This window comes from Phyllopteryx taeniolatus, chromosome 2 (genome assembly GCF_024500385.1).
Source record: "Phyllopteryx taeniolatus isolate TA_2022b chromosome 2, UOR_Ptae_1.2, whole genome shotgun sequence".
NCBI classification, from domain to species: domain Eukaryota; kingdom Metazoa; phylum Chordata; class Actinopteri; order Syngnathiformes; family Syngnathidae; genus Phyllopteryx; species Phyllopteryx taeniolatus.
In genome coordinates this window covers 6,362,189-6,382,184 of record NC_084503.1, presented here as the reverse complement: position 1 = coordinate 6,382,184, position 19,996 = coordinate 6,362,189, and the positions used below count along the sequence as shown (strand labels likewise).

The window sequence follows — 19,996 nt, the reverse complement described above, 5'->3', positions numbered from 1 at the left end:
AATCATAAATATGTATAATTTATTAAGTCTAGAATGTAATAACCAATTATTTTAATGCTATTCATTTCATGTTTTAATGTACACTTTTTCTTTTTACTTTACAAAGATTTCTATTTATATTAAACATTTACCAATTGTGGGACTAATAAGGGTAATCTTAACTTCATGTTACTGTTTACGAAATATAAATTAACCAATTATTTAATGAGGTTAAAATAAAAAAATAAAAAAAATACATTGTAATAGACTCAATTTTGGGGCGTCCAAATGAATGCCAAAAATATTGCAGGACTCTTGATCAGGCAAATTGTACAGTACGCTCGGTGGGCCAGATTAAAGATGAGCGGGTGGGTACTTTGCCCACCCCTGGCATACAGCAATAGCCTGCCTTCAGTCATTTGGTACAATGAAATATTTTTTTTTACAAATGGGAACATTTACCGTCGGGAAGTTAAATGGGTACTATTGCAATATATTTCATACCTTGGCTTCAACAATATACTGGAGTAAAATATATGCGATGTATGTTGCTGTTTCAATTTCAATTTCTTGGCGGCAATGTAGACAGCAGCTGGATTATACTGGAATGGCATCATATTGATGAAGTGATAATTACCAGCATTTTCATCATGTACATACCCAGTTGCATGTAACAACATTTTTATTCTGCATTCCCACCACATCAAGGCATGTCACATGTAAATAAATATCTTGTGCATAATGTAATAATAACAAAATATCTTGTTAACTCTCAGTGAGTTGCTCGCGAGCAGAAAAGGACAATCTCGGTTGGTGTGAGTTCACTTCGATACAGTCCTCGGGCTCGTCTCAGTTGTTTTGAAGAAACTTCTCTGACAGCCGCTTTAGTTCATTTTGGCCTAGATTCATTGTAAACAACCAAAACATAGTCCTTACGATTATGATTTACAAAATAGGACTCATAATATGAGATTATATACACCTACAGTATGTGACTTCATTCGAGACTTCTTTCTTGCAAACATCAACTAGAACAGGGGTGTCAAACTCATTTTAGTTCGCGGGCCACATTCACCCCAATGAGAGCTCAAGTGGGCTGGGCCACACTATTTGTGGCTCAAAAATCCATAAATAAGAACTATTCAAAATATTCCCCATTGTTTTGATCCAAATAATTCCAAGTAAGTAATTTCGGAAAATATTCACATTTATTAGTTATTATCTTGTTGCAAATTTTGTTGCAAATCATGAGCAGTCTGACATTTTTAACCAAACATTATTTCAACAGGTTTATAAATCAGTGAGCATGCAGCATTAAGTTATGCAACCTTAGTAAATGTATACATACAAATTTGAATTCTGGCAATGCATCGGGGGAAAAAAACCCAAAAAGGTTCCAACAAACCAACCTCTTTTTAAGTGAGGTTTTTACTGAAATTGTGTGATATTCAATGTCTTAAAACATGTCTACAGGAGGAAGAAAGGTATTTTCACAGAATTGTAGCGTGAACATGGCACACCATTTTATATTAGTGTGCTCCTGAAACTTGGCATCGTTTGGCCTTCACAAGTGCATCAATGTCATTTAAGTGTTGTCAGCGCATCCTCCAGTGGACAAAATTAGCGACAAAAGTTACTTTTATTGAAAAATAGCAGTGAATGTGTTCTCCATCCCCACGGGCCGGATTGGACCCCCCCCCCCCTGGCGGGCCGGTTCTGGCCCGCGGGCCGTATGTTCGACACCACTGAACTAGAATCATATTTTCACAAAGTAGGACAGCGAAACGAGAAATAAAATAACAGAAGGAATCAATCAAAGTAAACATACAATGCGGTTTCGTCTTCTCGTGTTAGCTTGTTGCTAGTTTAGCGCAAAGGCACGAAACATGGGCCACGAGTGAGCCTGTACAACAAAATGTCTATTAATACCTTGAAGGACATTGTACTAGCCTGTATTTTTTGGTATAAATGACAGGTTTTCCTGTAAATAGCATATTGTGTTATCGTAAGTCATACATAATGATGTAAAGTCTTCTCAGGAATGGGCATTAAGCTAGCGGGCTTCAGTTCATTCATGGTTTGGTTGAACATTTGGGTATTTCAATATACAAAGTTTTATTCTCGTTTGTTTTACATGTCAAATTTACAGTAAACTTCATATGGAAGTGACACAAATAAACAACTTGGAGCAAGCACGTTGTGCCTCCTATTTGGAGAACTGTGCGAGCGAGAGAATGAGAACTAAGGAATACTTGACTAGTGCTAGTGTGTCTTACTAAGTTGAATTTTGTTTTAAAAGTGTGTGGGAGGGTCAAAACTATAAACTGGCTTTTTTTTTTTTTTTTTTAAATGATCTCGCTATCTGCCGTTTGTTTTCACCAATTACAATTGGGTCTGGTACATATCGCATTAAACTGGGCTTCGCAGTTCAGTGATCTCCAGTCACTCAATTTTGATATTTGCTGTTATTTCCATTAATTTCACGAATGGCGTATCCAGGCGCGCGAGCATCGGTCTTGTTCTCCCGGACGCCGCTGAACCATCGTCTTTATTCGATGCTGTCTGCGTGTCTGTTGCTGCGTCCACCTCGTCGCTAGGCTGGCACTTGTAACTTTGGGATTCGGATGCGATTTGGGCGGAGGAGTACATTTGTATCTGGGGCGTCGGGTTGGCGTCCAGGTAGCGGCTGTACTCGATGGGTGTGAAGCGAAGTAAACTGGACTCCAGCCTGCTGGGAGGAGGTTTGTTGTACTTGAATGTCCTCGGTTGAGTAGGCGTTGTAAGGTAGAGGTTCGAAGGATGTTGTATAGGAGGCACAGCTGATGCTTGTGTGGGAGATGATGGAGGTGATGCGGGTGATGATGGAGGTGGCGTGGGCGATGAGGGTGGCGTGGGCGATGAAGGCGGTGTGGGCGATGAAGGTAGCGGGGGTAGCGGAGCGTTTGTAGGCGATAAAGGAGGTTCAGGGGGTAGTGAAGCATATGTATATGGTAAGGGAGCATCTGGGGGCGGCGGAGGTCGTATTTGGGGTGGAGGTGGTATGACAAATAGAGGTTGTTCAGATGGGAGGTGTTTTCTAGGATGGGGATGAGTTGGCGATTCAGCGTCATGCCGCGGTACTTCAACTCTGTTTGAACAGTCACACGTTAAACAAAGAAGCCACACCCCTCGAACAAGTTGCATCTCACCTTGGGGGAGTATTGCAGACTCGTCCTATCTTCCGGAAGTCCAAATCATCTTCTTCACTACTCTGTGTGGACATAAAATACTTGAGCTTGTCTTCTAATTCATTATTCTAGGAAAAGGAAAAGAGGAGACGAGACTGTCATATTCATGCAGAGACTGCAGTCAGACCGCATACGGACGTCCGTCGCTCAAAGTACTCAGCGATCGGCGCCGAAGGAGGCCCGGATTGAACACACGCACACACGCGCACACGCGCACACACAGAGTCTTACCTCACACTCCACAATTGCAATTTGGTCCAGCAGCTCTGAGATGAACATGTCCTTCTCAGCAACTTGAGCTCGTAGTTTTTGCACCTTCACCGTTTCAAGACGAAAACACAGATTATCATGCGATCGTGAGATGCAACGATGCAAGGGTTGTCGCTATTGTCCTGGGGCCAGCGGAGTGAATTCGTGGGCAGCACTCACGCCTCAGAGTACGAAATTCCTTGATTACAAACGGCCTTTTCTAGATGAACTTGTGACTTTTTTTGTTCAATGTCTCATAGCAGGACCCGGTGCTCGTATCGAGAAACAACGTTTTAAGGTCCGGTATTATTTTCAATTGAACCACAAACAACATGGGGAGATTGTCAAGGACGAAGTGGATTGTGGCTGGATTATAATAATGCACAGAGTGGAAATGGATAAGAAATAAAGGAGAGTGTGGCTAGTTAAGAACGTCTTGGCAATGGGCCTCCCCATTTATCGACTGCACTTGTGACGCTCCGTGTTTTGATCAACATATATACCTCGAATACTTTATTGGGACAGCGAGGCGGATCTCGCTAATTTTCGCTGTGAATCGTTTGACACAATATGGCATTTTTGATACATCTGCGACATTGCGACACTGTTTACCAGCGATATACATTTTGAATTGCAGCAAAACTAGCGGCCGACAGTCAGCCTCTCGTGAAAACGACTCGTAGAAGTCCGCATACGGCACGTCAGTCCTGTTCGGGCCTCAAGTGTTTATTGTAGGTATTCCTGGGTACGGTACAACGGAAACAACAACTTTGTTGTTCTTGAGCAAAGTATATATTTGCTTCGCTGGAGTCACATGACGATCAAGGGCATGCATATTACAGTGTTTTCAGTCCCTTTACGAGCAAAGAAGCTCAAACTGCCTCAGAAAACAAGGGTCTGATTTCATCTTCTGTATTAAATAGACAAGCGCGAAAGACCTCTCTCACCTCCTCGATCATTCCTTTGACCTTCCGTTGTTGACAGAAGACCATGTCGTTCAAGTGTTTGATCCGCTCTCTGAGGCCTCCAGCTTCCCTTTGCAGCTCTTGGGACCTGGGAACCACAAGTAGTCATTGTTAGCTTCACCTGGTCTGAGCCACCAAAGCAAAACTCAGAAAGCCAGTGTTCAGCGAACATGGCCGTCGCTTTGGACACCGATCAGATATTCAGCTTATTGTCTTTGCTTTTGGACATTGATGGGACACCTTTTGGCTGCAGCTCCATCTGTTGTATCGCTCTTCTCCAACCAGCGAAGACGGCGTTCACATTCCTGCAGTTTCTGATGGAGATGACTCTTTTCCTGCGGGATTGATCATATGACCACCATGCGCGTAATACGTCGTCGTTGTTGTTTTCGCCACGGTTACCGTTCCCATGCAGTCGAGCAGACGCTCGAGTTCACCAATCCTCTGATCCCGCTCGGCAATTTTGGCCTCCGCGGCCCGAATATTCCTCTCAGCTTCCTCCAGTCGTCTGATGTAGTCATCCAGTTGCGCCTGTGTAAGCAAATACGTTCGACAAAAAATGGCATTTCTCTGGCATTTGTTTGAAATTGCCCAACACGTGTTCCTATGACCCATGGGTTTGTGTCTTTTGGCGATGGATGTATCACATTGATCAAAAAGGAAATAGTTCAGACCTGGAGTATTTCAATCTCCTCCCTGTGTTTTCTTTGCTCTTCCTGCAGCTTTTCCTGGTAGTCCCTTTCGAGTGCTACGGAGAGCTCCATTAGGGCCTTGCTGTTGGCTTCCCGCGAAGATTCCACCTGGACAGCAGAGAACAAAAACAACCACTGTTAGCACTCTGAGCTGCGCTGAGAAAAAAGTTCTTTGAGGCCTCCAGGCATGTGATTAACTGCAGTGAATGTACAAATATTTTCATATTGGGGTAAAGAGAGTGGAAGTGAGAAATAGACCATAGTTCAACAGATATGAAAGACAAACTCTAATATTTGAGGTCAAACAGCAATTGTGGTTGTAAACACTAAAATGGGATACACAGTATACGCACAAGACTTCATACCTGCACAATATAATGTGCTAAGATAATAATTTTGCAGTTTTGTAAGTGAGGTATTAGTATATAACAATATGTAATCAGATTACATGCACACGGTGTTAGGAAAGTTCTTTTTTTTTTTAACGCCATTCCAAAAATGAAGTAGCACAATTCTTCGTTCCTAATTGCAAATTTTTGAACGAAGTTCACCGGTCCACTTGTTCCGGTACAACGCCGGGTGTCGACCGGAACTATATCATACTGAGCTGTTCACATTGTGAATGCGGGTGACACGTTCCGGGTTTGAATCTGGATTCAGGCCCTCCCGTGTGGAGTGCGCCTGTCTTCCCCTTCCCCTTCCCCTTCCCCTTCCCCTTCGTCCGAGAGTAGGAAAATAAGATGGTTGTGACAATAGACACCGTCTTGTGGCATCGACAGGCAATTACGGTACATTCTAAATCCATTTACAAGGGGTCAATTACTCGTGGATTTTTGTCATTTGTAGCAGAGCTCGGTCCCTATTGGCTGTCGGGTCACTGTACCTTGATGACTGCTTTCCTTCTAACTGCTATGTCCCCGATAGCAGTATCTATAATAGAATGCGCTATGTTAAGCCGGTCAGGACGCATGCAAAACAATATGCGTGGGGATTCACAGTCTCTCTTTTTTCCCGCACTCAATCTTGCACAACGAGTCTAACGTCTCCTAGCAGGCTGTTTCCAAGCAGACCGACATGTCACGCTAGCCACAAGCGAATGTGTCAGAGCAGGCGCTTCCACAGCGACGTCACACCGACACGGCCGAGGCCTAATGCGCAAACATCCTAACCTGAAGTCTGAGCGTCTGGTTCTCGGCATGTGCAGCGGCCAGCTCTCGCTCCTTGTCTCTGAGCTGTTCTTGTGTTCGCTCACATGTGCTGCGCAAAGTCTTCAACTCTTCCCTCGTGTCCGCTCGATTTTGACAGTTGTCCAGGAGAGATTTCTGAAAAGGAAATAGCTCAGCGTAGAACGACGCCTTTTCAGGTGGCATAGATTCGTTTTTGTTTTTTTTTACCTGCAGGCCGATGTTGGATGATATAAGGGAGCTGTTCATTTGATCGAATCTCTCCATGGCTGCTGTGCGGACCCTCACCTCTGACTCAAGACTCCTCTGGCGTGAGTTGGCAGTCTGTGATAAAACGCACATGCATTGACATTTCGCACGTTGAAAAGTATTTGCAGCATCAAGTGATGAAATATTGAGTAACGAGGGCAACGCGGAGAATAGCAGTCGTAGTTGTGTTCTTTGAAAATGACATTTCGATAACTTGGTTTGTGACTCTTTTGGCACCAGTGAGGGCGTTTCCGTTCATATCGAACAGGCGTGTACAAAGGGGCGCGTACAGCAAATTCGAATGATGCATCGTTCACCTGTCATTTATTAAACACACTAAAAGCAATCCATCAGTATAAGTAAAGAGATGCTAAGCTAGTTCATGTTGTACATACAGTATGTTATACAAGTACATGTATTTTTTTTTGAAACAGTCGCGTTAGGTGATGAAGGCAAATGAGAGGCCGTGTCAAAGGTTGATTGAGCGGGCTGACTCCTTTTTTTGTGTCATCTTGCCGGAGAGTGATTGAGAGGGTGACTTTTGTTTGGTTTTCTTTTTGCGAAAAAATGTCCAACTTGATTTACGCCTGCCGTCATCTGTAAGATATGCCTCTTCTCTCCACTTAACTTAAAAAAGGAGTTTTCAGTGGCTCAGTTTGACTTGAAACAGCTCTGGTAGCAGTATGAAATGACAATAATGATGCTCATCTCATCACGTGATGCTGATGACACGCGCATCTGACCTTTACTTCCTGCGAGAGCTTGTGCACAGATTGCTGCATGCCTCCAAACTGCCCGTACATGCGCTCTCTGAGCTTCTCCAGAGAATCTCTCACCTGTGTAAGCACAGCGAGAAAAAGCACGCAGGTATGATCTCTGACAAACAAACAAGCACACGACAAAGTGTTTGACTGGTTTGCGCTGGTCCTCCGCTCACCTCCCTGATGTACTTCATTTCGTCATGAAGGTGACTGACGGTCCACTCTCGCGCCATCACTTCCTGTTGTCTTTCCGGGTTGTTCCTTTGCACGACGCCGTACATTTTGGGCCCGCGATGCTGCGGCGAGGGCTCGGGCTGCCCGTTGGTCATGTCACCCAGGTGCTGAGGGAGACAAGAACGCAGCACTCAGGCTTCCTCCAGCTGGGAATATCACTCTGTGTGTGTGTGTGTGTGCGTCTGTTTGAGTGCAACGCACATTATGGCAAACTGTTTGAGCATTTATTCCATTACTTTAATATCCAGCTCTTAAGGTCATCGCTAGTAAGACAATTCAGTCCACTAGTAGAACTACTTGGCCACACAAATATAATGGCTGTCTTACTAGCCTACTAGCATGCATTAAAACCCTACTAGTAAACTACTGGGCCACACTCATAACACTACTTGGTCCAACTCGCAGGCAGGTGTCATGCACAAGTACTCTCCTGGACCCTACTAGTAGCACCAAAATGCCCACTAATAGTTTTGCCTCAATAGTTTACAATGTAGTTGTTCTCCTACCATGCCAGCGTTGTCATACTAGTATGCTAAAGATGCCCTACTAGTGTGCAGAAATAATACTAATAAGCTCTTTGTTCTTTTTAGCAGGCCAACTGTGGAACACTAGTAGTAGGACAACTACATGTTACTACAAGGGCACTAGTTGAAACCTTGGTGCAACTATTACCACTCATGACATGACAAAATTCTACCATTTAACAGCTAGCGCTTCACTAATAGTATGAGTAGCGTGGAGATGTCAACTACTGCACAGATTTGCCTCACTAGTAGTGTCCAGAATTCTCATACAGTAATGAAAAAAATGATACGAGTAAGTTATTCTACTAGTTATTATTATTATTCTAGTAGTGTGACCTCGTTGTTCTACAAGCCCAATTGCAATGAAGTTGGGACGTTGTGTTAAACATAAATAAAAACAGAATACAATGATTTGATAATCATGTTCGACCAATATTTAATTGAATACACTACAAAGACAAGATATTTCATGTTCAAACTGATCAACTTGATTGTTTTGAGCAAATAATCATGAACTTAGAATTTGATGGCTGCAACACGTTCCAAAAAGGCTGGGACAGGGTCATGTTTACCGCTGTGTTACATCACCTTTTCTTTGAACAACATTCAATAAAGGTTTGGGAACTGAGGACACTCATTGTTGAAGCTTTGGAGGTGGAATTCTTTCCCATTCTTGCTTGACGTACAGCTTCAGCTGTTCAACAGTCTAACTACAAAGCCACGCTGTTGTAACACGTGCAGAATGTGGTTTGGCATGGTCTTGCTGAAATAAGCAGGGGTGTCCATGAAAAAGACGTTGCTTGGATGGCAGCATATGCTTCTCCAAAACCTGTATGTACCTTTCAGCATGAATGGTGCCTTCACCGATGTGTACTTTACCCTTGCCATTGGCACTAACACAGCCCCATATCATCATGACTTTGCGTCCATAACAGTCCGGATGGTTCTTTTCCTCTTTGACCCAAAGGACACGACATCCACAATTTCCAAAAACAATTTGAAATGTGGACTCATCGGACCACAGAACACTTTTCCATTTTGCATCAGTCCATCTTAGATGAGCTCGGGCCCAGAGAAGCCGGCGGCGTTTCTGGGTGTTGTTGATAAATGGCTTTTGCTTTGCATAGTAGGGTTTCAAGTTGCACTTACAGATGTAGCGCCGAACTGTATTTACTGACATTGGTTTACTCAAGTGTTCCTGAGCCCATGTGCTGATATCTTTTACACATTGATGTCGGTTTTTGATGCTGTGCCGCCTGAGGGATCGAAGGTCACGGGCATTCAATGTTGGTTCTCGGCCTTGCCGCTTCCATGCAGTGGTTTCTCCAGATTCTCTGAGCCTTTTGATGATATTATGGACCGTAGATGAGGAAATCCCTAATTTCCTCGCAATTGTACGCTGAGGAACATTGTCCTTCAACTGTTCGACCGTTTTCTCACGCACTTGTTGACAAAGAGGTGAACCTCGCCCCATCTTTGCTTGTGAATGACTGAGCAATTCGGGGAAGCAAACATGGCACCCACCTGTTCCCAATTAGCTTTGTTCACCTGTGGGATGTTGCAAACAGGTGTTTGATGAGCATCACTCAACTTTCTCCGTCTTTTTTGCCACCCAGCTGTCCCAGCTTTTTTGACGTACGTGTTGCAGCCATCAAATTCTAAGTTCATGATTATTTGCTCAAAACAATCAAGTTGATCAGTTAACATGACATATCTTGTCATTGTAGTGTATTCAATGAAATATAGGTGGAACCTGATTTTCAAATCCTTGTATTCTGTTTTTATTTATGTTTAACACAACGTCCCAACTTCATTGGAATTGGGCTTGTACTCGTGCACTGAATTGTCTTGCTAGTGAGGGCAAACGCGTACTAGTACTTGAACCTTTAGCTAGATATCAAGGATATGGAATAAATGCTCAAGCATCTTTCCATTTGCACACTGACGACAGGAGGATTTGGTGTTGCACGTGCTGACATGTGTGCACGACATCAAATACGTGTAGCACTGTTTCTGCTCAACAGTGGAAACAGGAAGTTTTGAACGGATGTTAAAAAAAAAAAAAAAAAAAAGCAGAATTGAGCGTGTCATGTTTCTGCAACCCAGAACATGAGCTGCTGTCCCTTTTGCCTTTTGGGCCCCCAGCAGACAGATGAGCCAAGGCAGACAGCGGCAGTGTAAAAAAATTCAATAAATCGAATAAAAAATGAGCGTGTCATTTCAATTTGGTGTACAGTAAGTTCTTCTATGTGTGGTCTAGTGGTTCTTTGTTATGCTACTCATGTGCCGACCTTGTATAATTCGGAAATGACAAATAAAGAACCTTGTACCTTACACATATGGATAAATATGACTCAAATGACTCGGCATGTGAACTGCAGAAGCCCCATGACAAGAATCACAGAATCTGCATTTCCTTATTTGTCATTCATTCAATATGTTTGATGTTACTGAGTGTGTAGTTTCATGTTCATGTGTTTCTAATAAAGTGGTGTCTTGAGATACGCGGCATCATTCTGCCAATTGTATTGATTTTTTATTTGTTTTGCTTTACTTGCGAGTAAAACATTAATTATTCATATTCATATTAATGAATAATATGGTGGCAGTGAACTAAACTCATTTCACAACAAGCAGCAGTTTGGCAATGAACAAATCTTTCCAAAAAAAAAAAAAAAAAGGCTTCAAGCTGTTTAATGTCACTCACAATTGAATGTTACTGTTCCATATAATTGTGCCTTTTATAAATTCAATTCAATTCACATCTTATCTCAAGGCAACGCTGGGTTTTGACTCTCTCAGGAAGCTACAGGAGTTAGCTTACGAAATACCTTTCAGATCTTTTTTGATACATCTCTTGTATCTCTTGTACGGTGGGCGACTGGTTAGCACATCTGCCTCACAGTTCTGGGGACCGGGGTTCAGTTTGCATGTTTCTCCAGGCCCCGATTGAAGACTCTAAATTGCCCGTAGGTGTGAATGTGAGCGCGTACGGTTGTTTGTTTCTATGTGCCCTGCGATTGGCTGGCGACCGGTTCAGAGTGAACCCCGCCTCTCGCCCGAAGATAGCTGGAATAGGCTCCAGCAGCCCGCGACCCGCGTGGGGAGAAGCGCTAAAGAAAATGGATGGATGGATCTCTTAGAAGATAGTACAGCGGAACCTCGATTTAACGGACCTGGAGACAAAGGACTTTGGATTTAAAATATAGACAGAAAATAGTGTCCGGCTGGAACTCAAAACGCGACAGTCCAATAGTTCCAGTTGTGTACTGGCACAGTCAACGGACACAGACTGGTACACATATTTCCAGGTTCTGCTGCTGTTGTCACAGACATGAAGACGAGACCCGGCTAACCGACATGCCTGCATGGCGGCCATGTTGGCAGGGGCGACGTTCCCACCAAAGGCAACGCGTGGACATTACCTTAGCGTCCCTGTAGGCACAAAGCTTCAAAAAAAAAAAAAAAAAAAGTGCTTGAAATGAACGGACAAACGGCTTTGACGAACGACCCCTTTTCTCTGATATTTGTCCGTCAAATCGAGGTTCCACTCGACAGGTGTACGCGGCCGGTGTGGGTGCATACGCAATGCGACGTCTGTTCTTCATGTTTCTGCCTACCTGCTCGAGTGACTCTCTGCCAGCCGGCCTCTCTCTTTGAATGATGCCATTCCTCTTTTTCCAGCCATCCTGCACAGAGAGCATTGATATTAGCAGTCAATAAGGCTTGATCGTGGGATCGTTGGACTTCTGAAACAATTGCAAAGAAACGTTGTTTTGTGCCAACCGCCTGCCGACAAACATCTGCCTGTATAAACTAAACATTCCAGACCTATTGTCTATCACAGGGGGCTTCGGTCTTCACATGGCGCGGACATAAAGAATGAGAAGGACCAGAACAAAGACACCGGTATTGTCATATAGACACAGGCCAGCCTTACTCGTGAAAAAAAGGTCCGCTACCGGCTTTTTCTTAAAACGTCTCGCCACAAAAATAAATGCCAACTCTGGCTGTTCCAGTTCCTTTAACTACACACACTGCTTGACAGTGTTTACTTGCGTTTATTCGACCGAGACCAAAAGCCGTGCGAGTTTGTGTGCGCGCAGCCCGTTCCTCTCTGTTTTGTTGCCGGGAGGGGAGAAGGTCATCAGGGTCACCTGCACAAGCTTGTCCGAGTTGCATCTCAACATCTGCCTTTACAAAGATAATAACGTTCGAAAATAAGACATCGGTCGACACAGCTCGTTTTATCGGGCAGGTGTGCCTAATATTGCGGCCGTTAGCGAGTGCGCATCGCCGCCGCCTGTTTCACGGTGACAGTCAGTTTGGTGACTTCTGACTCGGCGACATAGTCACTGCTTATTGGGCGTCCGTTTTGTGTCAAACATATTTCTCTTGATATCGCATGTGTCAATTATATGTGCAGCTCTTTTGTCACCGAATTCTTTGCAATCCATGTCAAGCTAAAGAAAAAAAGAAAAAAATAACTTCCAGGGGCCCCCAAAACGTCTCAATAAAGTTTTCTTCGATTTCAAGCAATTATTGTTAGTACTTCTTCAAATACTGTGCTATCTGCCATTATCACGTCTCCGCCTAATGAGCCACAAAAAAAAGGTTTTGGGGTCAAAGTTTTCCCAAAACCGCAGCGGCGTCTGTGTTCGGGTCCTGAACGGACATGACAACATAAGGACGGGAGAGCAACATGACGTCTCGCCTCGTCATTCTAAAGCCAAACAAAGACAACCACAGCAAACACCCACAGAGTGGCGTGGCGCCTGCGGCGTGTACGCACGGTCGTTCGTCATTCACTTTGACTTGAATCCGGAGGATCGCTTTAGCACACAACACAACCGTTGGGAAGGGGGGGGGGGGGGGGGGGGAACCGGGCAGCTCGTGTGCCTGCAGAGATCAAACATGTGCGTGCTTTGAAAAAGGAGGTTCAAAATGCACAGTGAACTCACACCATTGGGAAGTGAGCTTTCAAATAGACAAATGTAGTGCTTTGCCGCCATCTCATGGCATCTTGGTGCCAAGTAACTATGCTGGAGTATGTTGAAGAGTTTCATTTAGGCGAAAGTAGTGCTTTGCCACCATCTCATGGCATCTTGGTGCCAAGTAACTATGTTGAGGAGTTTAAATTAGGCAAAAGTAGTGCTTTGCCACAGTCGTGCGCCATCTGTAGGCAATTTGAAACCTTTTGGAGGGGATTCGATGACACTATTCAGGAGTGGGCCAAAAAGTCGGTGTGCACTTGAAAAATGTATACTTGATCACATTAGCATGCGCTCCCAGCTGCGTACGTTGAAATAAACGCTTTCGAGATTTAAAGAGGCTGTAAAGAGAGAGATTTGTTTTTGAAATGCACACATTAGACACACGAAGATCATTGCTGGATAAACGTAAATGAAAGCCGACGCCTCGATCGATCATGATTGCGCACAAATCGCCTTGGCGCTGGTCTACCAAATTACAACCGCCTGGTCTAACTGCAGCGCTGTGGTTTCAGCGCGTTCAACCAACACGTCACGTCCGCAGCGAGGGAAGCGAGTGCGGCGGGAGCGGCTTGATCTGTCACGATTTTGAAGCCTAGCGTCAAAATGGTGGCTTTCTGCGCTGACCTCGTGGGGACCCTAAAATCCTTCATTTTATACATCCTTGTTTCCTTCCCTTGCTTCCTGCCATCCTTCCCTTGTGTCCACCCTTTCTTTTCTACCATCCTCGTTTCCTTCCTTTCTTCCTTTCATACTATATGTGAATAGTATTCCGGATTCATAACAGAGCTTGGGTTGAAAACGTGTGCAATATTGCACACGCCCTTCAGTCGCGATGACATAACACAGGCCAGACATCTTGAAGAGATTTTCAGTCACGGCAAATTGTGGAATTTCTGCGATGCACTGCGTTACGAAACGTAGCAGAAGAAGAAAAACATGGCTTACCGTATCTGATTTAGCAGGTTTGTGCTCCTTGCTGGCGTCATCTCCCGGATGGAGAGTCAACCGAAGGCGCCTGATTGTCCTCTGTGGAGCCACAAAAAGAAAAGAAAGACAATGAAGTGATGAATGCTCACGTTGAAGGAAATCAAATGTGAACATTCAAAGATCTGGAGCTGTCCCAATACTTTTGTCAAGCGTTTTGTCAAAACGCATATACTGAAAAACAATTTCAAATATATTTGTAAAAAAAAGTCTTTTATTAAATACAAATACATAAATCTATATAAATATGAACAAATATGCTTTGAATATGTTTTTAGATGTCATACGTTGTACAATATAGGAAATAATGTACACAATGGATTGCAAATAATAATAATAATAATAATAATAGATTGAAAAACTATACATTCGTATACCAAAAAAATAACGATAGAAACATAGTCTTATCTCCACAAACATATATATCTCAAAACTATATAATGATATATAGTTTTGAGATATTGTACTAATACTACTAATAATAATCAGAAATCCAACTTGTACGGTGCCTTTGTGAAAACTTCAGTTTTCCCGATGACTCGACTCGACCAAGTTGAAAGGTCTCCGGAGGCTGGTTATGTCAGCGCATTGTTCAAATAATGACAAACGCATCGGGCTCGCCTTACGTGCTCGCCTTGTACACATCCGCTTTTATGCTCCGGCGTTTGCAAAAAAAAAAGAAAGTGCACAGAAAAGAAGAAGAAGAAGAAGAAGAACGAAGAACGAAGCCTGTGATACAGTCAATGTTCCTCGTGCTCCTTCTGGAGGACTTCTTACCTCGCTGGTGGCCTCTGAAGAGTCGTCTGTGGTGGTGGTGCTGGAAAATGTTCGTCTGGGCCCGTAGTGAAGCATGTCTTCTCTTGTGTCCACTCCACGGGCACACAGTGCGCCCCCCCCCCCCCCCACCCACGTCCTCCTCCTCAGCAGACCCTCCTCCTCCCACGCTTCCTCTCACTGCTCCTTCCTGAGTTGTGCTCCGACTGTCAGAGGCACCATCGGGAAATTCCTCTTTCGTCCGGTGAGGTGAGGTGAGGGTCGGCGTGTCCCTCCGCACGGGTTCCCACTCAGCGGCGGCGGCGGCACAGCGGGGTCATTGTTCGATTCCGACCTAAGCGCAGCGCAATCCACCTGACTGACAAGCTTGTCGGTCCCGCTTTCTGTCTGAGTTCCCATCTGACCTGTCGGGCCACATTTCACATCCCTGAGAGTGCCCCGAGAGCGGGACTCGCAGAGGGCGGGGACGGCGGGCCCTCCCACTCGGCCCGGGGCAGGTGGAGCTCCTTGGCGACAGCGGAAGCTTCCGCACTATCGGCAGACAATGAAATGAAACCGGACCGTCCGGCATCGTGTCGACGAGGGCTGTAATGCTGGTTCATACATCGCATAGTATCATGGCAAGCTCCACACAGCAATCGAGCTTGATTCCATACCCAAAAAGTCACAAAAAAAGAAAAAGAAGAAAGGTTGTACACACACACACATACATGGGTTGTCAAGCAATTCATTTTTCAATTTTGAATTTTGATTCACCTTTAACGGACTTTGACGGATAATATTTGTTTCAATTATTATTCATCGCGAGTTAACACTTGAATTTTGTCAGCCCTAATATGCTTATATATATAAATACGTATCTCGACACCCTGAACTGGTTGCCAGCCAATCGCAGCGCACGTTTACTGTCGACCAACAACCATTCGCAATGTACGGTGTCAAAGTCATTTTTATCGCGGGTCATCGTATTTGGCACCTCGTATTATTACAAACGCACAACAAATGGATGCATAACTAGTTTTGAAGCTAACGAACTAAAACGGTTCGACTACTGTTCGATTTGCTTCGGAAATAACAAAAAAGGCACATGATTTGCTTTCGCGGGCCACATAAAACGATGTGGGGGGGCCGGATTGGGCCTACTTTCTCGCACAAAAAACGATACACATATAAATGTGGTCAGAACACATGTAACACAAGCAAGATTGTTGAAAGGGATGCAGTGTGGCACCTGTTACAAGGCAATGAATCATTGATCATTGCTTATTATTTTTTAATGTCCACAAAGTGTGTGTGTGTGTGTGTGTGTGTGTGCGCGCGCGCGCGCGTGCGTGTCTCGGAGGAGGACAGCAAACAATGGTGGTGACGAGCGGCTCACATTCCTACCGACACTCCCCGCAAAGTGGAGGAAGTGATAATAAATACGAATCGAACACCTAAAGCAAGAAGTCCTTGCTTTGGTGCTATGCAAAAATCAAAACGCAATACAAGTGCTATGCTAGCACGGTCCACTTAGTTAATGAGTGACCGCATGTCAAACGCACTTATGCAATCAGTCAACAAGTGGACGTTTGGTCTCACGTGGACACCCGTCACATAAATATACCTGATGCAACATACTAGTTGCTAGTAAGACAGTGGCAATACTTTTACGACTTTATTGGTAGTGCGTGAATGAAAATACCAATGTGCTTGCTAAAAATAGGTTTTCTTGTTTTTTTTCAATTATGACTGAGGCAAAAGTGCCATGAGGCTAATGATCTGCAGTGAATAAATAACATTAAGGCGCGGTGGAATAATGTTGTATGTACAAGTAGCAGCAGAGTCATGAATATGAAGAATTATTCCAAAAAAAAACAGGCTTCAAGCTGCTCATTGCGACTACTAGTTCAAGTTTACTGATGAACTAAACATCAAATAAAGAGAATCCCACTTTCACGTAACTTTGCATTACACGAAAGTCTGCGAGCTTAATGCTAACGCTCAATGCAAAACGGCATTGACAGGCTAAAGAAAGTGCTAGCATCGATGTTACGGCGTTATAACAGTTTAGGTAACAGATATTTGCCCACAAACAGCGCAGCAACGCATGTGGACAAACACCATACCAATACTCACAGTCACATATCCTTTTATCCTCTGCGGAAAATGACAACTACTACTTCAGCGTACTGGGCAGTTGTGACGGTCGTCTTCATTTCTATCCATGTGTATACATTATACTGCCCCCTGGTGGCCAAGGCGCACACACCATAAGGAGCCGCACAACACTCACTGTTTGTCGTTACCATCGTGAATCAGGATCCCGTGTCATTTTTTGTTGTTTTTTTTTTTACCGGACCCCAACAATAACAGGCAATAAATAATACCTGAACCTGATACCAGTAAGACGTGCGTATCGTTCTACTTTTCTAGAAGGTGTCGTTGCTACGTGCCTGCTACACAAATAAATAAGAGCAACACAAGGATAAGCGGTGACAATTCCAATAGTGACACTTCACACAAGCTGCCGATCGGAGATATTCCTAACGCCACAACAAGTTCACTTGTGTGTTACTTCTTGAAGACTGTGAAGCAAAGGCGTTAGTATACTGGACACGTCGTAAGGTACGCCGTCATTCCATGTGCATGATTGTGTTTTGTAAAGTCAGAATTTGATCGCGCGGCTGTCACTAATAACGTCCAAATAAACAAGCGACACAAGCCCGGGGCGCAGCGCTGAGCGTGTTTGCGCGGCAGGAACAACCTGCTTTCATATTTCTTGTGTTCACAATCACTGCCATGTGACTTCACTTCCCTGTCACAAGGTCAGAGGTCACAGGCACACAATGATCTGTACTTTAAATCCATCAATGAAAAACAGGTGGATGGTCACATTGGTTTAAGCCTGTTTACCTTGATCTTGATGTCGTATTACATTTTACAGGCTAAAAAGGGTTCTTGTAATTAACAGGTGCAATCACAATTATCGACGAGAGCTTTGGACTCACCCTAACCTGCACATCTATTACACCAGTGACTCACAAAGTGTACTAGTGGTACGTGGGCTCCGTGCAAGTCCGACGTGAACAATCACCGAATTAATTGTTCAAACTGTGTAAAGTGATACAGTGACTTGGAACTTTTTTTGAAACCAATATGGTACATTTGTTGAGCACAGTTCAGTTGTATTTAACTTCAAGTACAATACAGTATCATTTTAGATTTTAGAACTGTTTGTTTTCAAACATTTATTTAGGTGCGTTTTTTTTCCTTTATTTCTTTTTTATTTATGTGCATTTATTGCGATATTAGTCATTCGAACTGCTCTAAGTGCTACAGGACTCTGCATCTTTTTGCACAATTGTTGTTTGTTGTTGTTTTTTGTCAATGTCTTTATGTCTCCAAAGTGTTCTGTCTGTTGTACTAGATAGAGCGGCTCCAACTACCGGAGACAAATTTGGACATACTTGGCAAATAAAGATGATTCTGATTCTGATTCTGATTCTGAATACATTTTAATTGGATTATTATTGAAGTACTCTTTTAATTTGTATTTTTATGTGTTAATGTTTACACGACATAATGTTACAGTGGCTTACAATTAAGGATGGGCGAATACCGATACAGGTACCGATATCGGGCAGATACCGGCCTTTTTTTTTATAGCCAGATTCGAACCCAGAACTTCCAACCTGTGAGGCAGATGTGCTGACCACTAATATAAATGTGTTGCGCTAACTTTTTTTTTTTTTTTTTTTTTTTTACCTTTTGTTTGGTTAAAAAAAAAAAAATATATATATATATATATATATATATATATATATATATATATATATATATATATAATTTTAACAATCATGCGATTTTTATTTTTATTTTTTTATATTCACACATTTGTACATTTGCTCTTGTTCGTGCTTGTGTGAGTGGGTTGCTATGTGCACAGTTTGGAGCCGGTGCCTCCAAAATAATAAACTTGGCCATGTTAGTCTCTCAAGGAGGCAGTGTGCATCCTTGCCGCCGGGAGGCAGCACGGCACTGTAGTCAACCTCGGCCAAACAGTGAAACCAATTGCGATACGATACGATATTGCTTCTCAGTCAGCACCAGTCAGTACTGTTGTGATGTGTGACAACATCCACGAGGGCCTGCACAACCTGTATTGTTGTGTACAGACAGGAAGCTTGTCACTGCTCGAACACTGTCCTCACTATTTAGACAAATCAGTGCACTGGGGGGGGGGGGGGGGGGGGGGGGGGGGGGACTTTGCTTGTAAGACAGCTGCTCTCTTCGTCATTCTACTAGTGCACTGAATGGTCTTACTAGTGAGGAAAAAGAGTACAACTGCATGGACCTTAAGATGGATATATTTGATATCGAATATATGGGTCATTTTCCTATAATTTGATCAATAACGGTAAAATCGAATTTGTATTTTTTTTTTTAAAATAGATAAGAGCTCTCATGGCTTTGCATAGTGACTTGTCAGCAGATTCAATAAGGCTAAAGTGGCTCAAGCACGAGTCGGAATCCCAAGAATGATCACCTTGTTATGTATGGAGCACGACACTCCAAAGGTCAACCTGTTTGTTTTACACCGGGGTCGCATCCATTCACTTGCACCCTCTCGGAAGAAAATCGATTGTCTTATCATGGATTTTGGGATATAAACACCTCCGCAGAAAGTGATCGTTACGCTCACTTTTTAAGAGGTCAGAGTTAAGAGGTGACCTCTAACTCAGGAGGTGCTCACTCTCATGTGACTTATTTACAATCCTTCTCTGCCAGCGGCAGCTGGAAGGTTGATGTTTTTCCTTATTAATGTACACACAGCACTGCATATTATCAGGAAAAAAAACAGAGAGATCGTTTCAGTTGTGTGAGAGCATTTAAGTAGTGTATAGAGCGTTTCAGTAGTATGTGAGAGGGTTTCAGTACTGAGTTGTTGTGGTTTAATTGCAGGAAGTTTTGGTTCATCCTATTCTTTGTTGTAGACAGTGACACAACACTTCAATTGAACTGTGCATAGCTATGATAGTCAACATTAAGGTTCTGAAGAATTGGACCTAAGGGTAGCATATACAGGCTGGACAGAAGGAGTCCAAGAATTGACCCTTGAGGGACTCCATTATGTCACTGCCTTTCGATGAGATTGAAAACTTCCCATGGTTACGAAATAACTTCTTTCTTCCAGGTTG

At 43.5% G+C, this 19,996-nt stretch overlaps 1 protein-coding gene across 2 annotated transcripts; it reads right to left on the bottom strand.

Moving 5' to 3' along the window:
- Positions 1-643: 643 nt before the first annotated feature.
- Positions 644-15,248, bottom strand: myzap (myocardial zonula adherens protein). 2 transcript variants are annotated; one of them, XM_061756739.1, is made up of 14 exons: positions 14,820-15,248; positions 14,004-14,084; positions 11,685-11,753; positions 7,483-7,647; positions 7,289-7,381; positions 6,507-6,620; positions 6,282-6,434; positions 5,095-5,220; positions 4,823-4,951; positions 4,661-4,755; positions 4,403-4,508; positions 3,438-3,521; positions 3,168-3,229; positions 644-3,106 (listed from the first exon to the last, which is right to left on the bottom strand). In XM_061756739.1, the coding sequence occupies exons 1-14, from the start codon at positions 14,892-14,894 to the stop codon at positions 2,422-2,424; spliced, it is 2,037 nt and encodes a 678-aa protein (XP_061612723.1). In that variant the 5' UTR covers positions 14,895-15,248; the 3' UTR covers positions 644-2,421. The 2 variants fall into 2 exon arrangements, with proteins under 2 accessions (XP_061612723.1, XP_061612713.1); XM_061756729.1 differs by having other exon boundaries at positions 3,168-3,274; positions 14,820-15,247.
- Between the last annotated feature and the right edge of the window lie 4,748 nt (positions 15,249-19,996).

Excerpts from the sequence above, each read along its gene's own strand:
- myzap (XM_061756729.1), bottom strand. The coding sequence starts at position 14,894 with ATGCTTCACTACGGGCCCAGACGAACATTTTCCAGCACCACCACCACA. Across the intron at positions 14,085-14,819 it reads CTTCAGAGGCCACCAGCGAG|AGGACAATCAGGCGCCTTCG; the intron begins GTAAGAAGTCCT and ends GTGGCTCCACAG. Across the intron at positions 4,509-4,660 it reads GATGGAGCTGCAGCCAAAAG|GTCCCAAGAGCTGCAAAGGG; the intron begins GTGTCCCATCAA and ends TGTGGTTCCCAG.